Source organism: Tupaia chinensis, unplaced genomic scaffold (genome assembly GCF_000334495.1).
Source record: "Tupaia chinensis unplaced genomic scaffold, TupChi_1.0 Scaffold000141_1, whole genome shotgun sequence".
Lineage (NCBI taxonomy): Eukaryota > Metazoa > Chordata > Mammalia > Scandentia > Tupaiidae > Tupaia > Tupaia belangeri.
In genome coordinates, this window is record NW_006159611.1 from 2,559,487 (window position 1) to 2,564,815 (window position 5,329).

General features: G+C 47.9%; 1 protein-coding gene across 1 annotated transcript in view; it reads left to right on the plus strand.

Moving 5' to 3' along the window:
- HDGFL1 (HDGF like 1) overlaps positions 1-5,025 on the plus strand; it is an 8,686-nt gene extending 3,661 nt beyond the window's left edge. The window contains exon 2 of the mRNA XM_006145121.1: positions 4,918-5,025. Within this exon, the coding sequence (XP_006145183.1) occupies positions 4,918-5,025 (108 nt within the window). The remainder of the gene's footprint in view (positions 1-4,917) is intronic.
- Positions 5,026-5,329: the final 304 nt, after the last annotated feature.

Here is a 5,329-nt window from a genome sequence, read left to right on the forward strand (position 1 = left end):
TTCCTGTAAGGCTTTCAAAGTACTTGGTATTTCAGGCAAAAATCACTTTGGCGAGAGACTAAGATGCCTTGAGAGGGCATAGATCCTGTTGCTTTCTTTCAGCTGGGATGGAGTTTCCATCCGCTCTGCCAGTTTTCATCGAAGATGTCGACTCTCCTATGTGGCGCATCGCTCCATTTTTCTTTCCTGGGAAAGATGGTTATTTCGGGCATGCTGGGCGTCTTCCATTCTCTTCATCGTCAGGGGTCTTGTCAAAGCAGCACTTCTGCCACATGTGCTTAGGAAAAGCTGCCTCCCTCTCTGGGCCTGGCCAGCCACGCGGGTGAGAGTCAGCCCCGAGCGTTCCTGTCACCCCACGTGCCTGTTGACCACATTCGAATTCCTCATGTGTCGTTTTCTCTCCCACTGGAGGAAAGGGACAAGCACGCATGTCTCATTAACGTCGTGTCCTCACTGCCGAACGTGCCGTGAGAAGCAGTGCCTGCTTTCTCGATGCCTGAAGGTCTGTGGTCAAGTACTTCTTACAATCAGGGTGTTGGGGTGACAGCCTGGGTGTGAGGAGGGCACCTTCTGGCTGGGAACAGGCAGACGTGGTGAGTGGGCCGGTAGACGAGTAGCAAATGAGGTTAAGGCGAGGCCGCGTGCAAGTAACTACCTTCAAGGAGACGTGAGGGCAGGGACAGGCTCACAGACCAGGAAATCCCGGCCCTGAGGCCGAGGCAATGGCACTCCCTTTATGCGGGTGTTCCTCTTGAGCTGTTCACAGGCATCTTTTCCATACAGCAGAGTCCCAGAAAGAGACAGGGAGCATGCTGGTGCCTGCTGTTCACAACAGACGACATGTGACCCACTCAGACCCAGATCTACAGCGAGGCAGGATGGAGCATGCCCAGGAGGACTTGGGCCTGCCGTCCCCACGGCCTCCTGTGGTACAGACACCCGCTTGTTCTAGACACGTCTCAGAATTTACGTTCAGAGGAGAGGGATCACTCACCAAGATGGCTGACCCCATCCTCACAAGCCAGCTATCTGTCTTGGTTAGAAATAGTTATTTTTCCCACTCCCAGCGCAAAAAAATGACCGTAATAGATCTCAAAATCTCTAGAAAAGAGACACTGTAAGTGACTGTCCAAAGTAATTCTGACAGCAGGTGGTTTCTCCGTGCACTTTGACCTCGCTGAAATGGTCTTACAAAGGCCAGAGGATGCACAGAAAATGTCACAGCAAAGAGCCCTGGATGGCCGGGGCAGCACGGGGCCTGGGCCTTCTGAGGCCGTCCTGGTAAGAGACCAGCCACATCTTTTCAGGGAACCAGGGCAGACACATTGCACTCCCTTCACTGCTCGGAAGTGTGGCCGATGCCCAAGCACGCGCCGTTTGGTGAGAAGAACTGTTCCTTCTGTCCAGAAAGCTCAGAGCTCTCTGCTCATCTTCTTCGTGCTGAGCTGAAGCTTCCCTGAATTAATGTCAGAATTAGACTCTATCAGGCCGATGTTTGGAAATAACACCTAGTTTTCCTGAATAGCACCTGTTTCACTCTCCTACGCTTACCGCTTTGTTGGTTTTCCCAGCTAACTGGTTGTATGTAGAGACTATGAGCATCTGCTTATTTGGGGAAGCTAGCAAGGTGCCTTGTTCATATGAAGCTCTCAAAGGAAAGGTTGGGGAATCTTGTCATGCCTAGCAAAACACAGTAGGGGGTGCCTAAATAATTTTTTTTAAGATTTATTTAACTTTATTCATCATCACTTTTTAATTTGCTAGAGAGCACATGTGCTCAACAGAGAGACAGAGGGAAAGGGAGAGAGAGAGAGAGTGAGAAAGCACGCCACGAGGTCTGGGACTTGAACCATCATTAGCTACGTGGGAGCCTTAATCACCGCTCCACTTGCTGCCCTCCTAAGGAATATTTTTAAAATGAGAGTGTTCATGGATTATTTTGTCATTTTATGCAGGTGCTAGTCTCACAAAATAATAGACCTTAGAGAGACTAAAGCCCAAAGAAGTTAAATCACTCAAAGACCCCCTCAGTATCTGAGTGTGAACAGGCGTATCAGATACACTTGTCTCCTTAGGTTGTCTTTCTCTTGAGTCATTTGGTACTCTATTATGCGTTTCCTTTAAGTAAGAAGCAGCGTGGTGTTTCCAGGCGTTGGTGCCACTCGAATTGAAATCCTGTCTCTACTATTTTTGAGCTCTGCAGTCTCAGCTTCCCTCAGCTAAAAGTTGCAATCATGACTTTCATGTGGTTAGTTTGTTGGACAAAGCCTATGAGCTCATATGAGAAAACTTCAAAACGTTTGTAGAAAAATGGAATTTAAAGTGTGGGTGGACTGAAAAAGCATGGCCCATGGACACGATGGAACACTACTTGGCCAGAAAAATCTGAGACCCTGGCATTCTATAGAAAGTAGGTGAACATGGAAGATTTACTGCTAAGCAAAGCAAGGTACACAGGCATTGTATTTCCCCACTCAAGATGTACCAAATGTCCGCCCTCTAGGGCAGACACTGGAAGACTGGGAAGTATCAAAACGGAGAGCATGTGGTTACTAGAGACAGTGAGGGGAGGGAGGGAGGAAAAACACAGTATGAGTTCACTTTGGTGCAAATATTTTTCATGTCCACATAATTTTTTCATAACATGCATTTTCCATGAACATCTGAAGATCCCTTGTGTATGTTAAAATGTCAAATGTCAGTACCTCCCACAATATCGGCTCTCTCGCTCTCTCTCTCTCTCTCTCTCTCTCTATATATATATATATATATATATATGCATTATATATACGTGTATATATATTTTCACTTCCCTACCGTGTAATCCAGAAAACTAACCCTATGGTTTGAAATAAGTACAGGCCAGCTTATCACCTTTGGGAAAACCCTGTAGGCCTTTGCAAGATGCCTTCACGTTCCTCTCCGTGACACCTATGACAGGTCTATATTTAGTCCGTCCTTACGCAGAGAAACTGGAACCTCATTCTCGTTTCCTCATACTGCTCTTCAATAGCGTCTTTAAATTTCCACACCAATAGCTCAGTTATTTCATACAGACACAGCGAATTTTAAATATTCCCCCTTTTTCGCTTGACTCATTTCTCTAGGGCCATTTTTATGCTACTGCTATTTCCCTAGGATGTACTCACTGTTTCCAATGGGTATTCTTCAGTGCATCTCCTTGAGTACTTTGTAGTCTTTTTTTTTTCCAACTGTAGAAATAATCATTGCTTCGTTCTAGTTTTTCCTGGTTTCTTCTTTTCCTTCTTTTTTATATATTTTTTTCAACATTCCCATCTTTTCCCACATAATTTTAATGAGCTGCCCAGCTCGATTACTCAGAGGCACCAGAGCGTTACAGGGACTGATCATTCTTTACAGAAGCCCCCTTGGGTTTCACGTCGTCCTGGGATTTACCAAGTGTCGTTTAATTTTTCTTTCTTTCTTTTCACACGCTTCCAACTCTTTATCACAGCCATTATTCACCTTTCCTGGTGATCTGCTTAACACTTCATTAAGCAATGTGCTCACCTCCACTTCTGTCTCTGCTCTTCGCCTGTCAACGAGACCCGCTTTCCCTCTTCGCTTGTGACCCTTCTGGGGCGCAGACCCTGTCGATCATGAGTCCCAGCCGCTGCATCTCAGCTCCTGCTTCATTGGCAGCCAACTCTCTCCACACCCTCCCTTCCTGTCCTTGTTTTTACCTTAGATACCGAGACACAGCACTCTGCTCGTCAGTACATACGTTGATGCTAGAACCTCCAAGGTTTTCTAAAGCAAAAACAAGATTAGGAAAAGACGGGGTAACCGTTCCATTGTATGAGGAGCTCAGCTTTTTTTCCTTTAAAAATTAAAATCTGCTGAATCACTGGAAACCAAATAACACCTCTGCTTTCTCACATCTTGGTTTGCCAGAAGTAGAGGCTGGAGGAGAAGGTGCCCTCCTTCACGTGCAGGCCAGGGTGTACGCATTTCCCTGTGCCAGGCTGGCCCAGCGCCCCAGGACAGAGGGATCAGCTGGACGCGGAGCACTCCGCCCTCATGCCTCTCAGCCCTCGTGGAGAGACCAACAGAGAGGAATAAATCATTTCAGAACATGGGCCAGCCGGCGGGGTGGCGGTTGGGGTAGCTGGAATCCCAGACCATGGTGGCTGGAAAAACATGGCTGGCACATGTGCGTGCATGTCAGGCAGGAGAATGGAAGAGAAGGGACTGTGGCATCGCCATCCCCCATGGGCAGTGGGTTCTCACGTTCTTTATCTCTCTGTCTGTGTCTCTCTCCAGGGAGTACATGTTCCCTATAGCAAAAATAATAATAATAATTCTGAATGTGATCAGATCAGATCCTAACACAATGACTAAGTGAGGAATACTCAGTTTTAATTCGTTAAATGTGTATCTTAGGCTCAATTGCAGTGGGGCAAGTTGTGTGGAGGGGTGCCACTGAGCAGTGGTGGAGGAGGCCACAGAGAAGGCCTGGGGTTGATCCCCGGCCCACTTTAAACAGGCCAGGCATGGTGGCACGTACCTGTGGGAGGCCAAGACAGGAGGATCCCAATGTGGCATGTGACTGTCAAAATAAGCCCTCTCGGACCAGCAGATGGCTCTGTCACTGGGCTCCCACATGGCCTATGAGGCTCAAGTCTGCACCTGGTGCCTTGAAACTCATGCTGGGCATGTGTGCATGCCCAAGACCCCAGGAGGAAAGGGGAGGAGAAGGGACTGCAGCATGGCCATCCTCCCTGTGGGGTTGATTTCTCACTTGCTCTCTCACTGTCTCTCTCTCTGTCCCCCTGAACCCATGTACATTAAGGAAAAAGTTCTGGAAGAAAAAAGAAGAAAAGGAAAGAAAACCTGTGTTCCCCATCCCCCGACCCCCACTCTTGCGTGAGTACTCTCTCTCATTAAAAAATATAGAGTACTCTGAGGAAATCTGTCATCTATGGCTTAGAGGAACAAGACCTTCCTGTACTGCCGTGCATGGATGGTACTCTTGTCTGTACTGATGGTGCTCCACCTTCTTAACGCCTAGACGAAGATCCCAGAGCAGCCACAGTAACCACAGCACCCGCTTAGTGAGAGCTGACGGGCATGCTTCCATCAATGTGCTCCTGACTCCAGGAGCACACCGTGTAAACAAGGCCCCGGGTTGTTGGAGGTCCCATTGTAGCAGGTGGAGACAGACAATTGAGAATAACGTTAATAAGTAAGGGAATTCTACTGCGTGTTATGAAGTTATAAATGCCATTGAAAACACGGAGCACGGGGAGGCAGGCTAGAGTAGGAGGTGGGCTTGTGCATCCTATGGGGGGCAGCAGCCAAGTGCCTG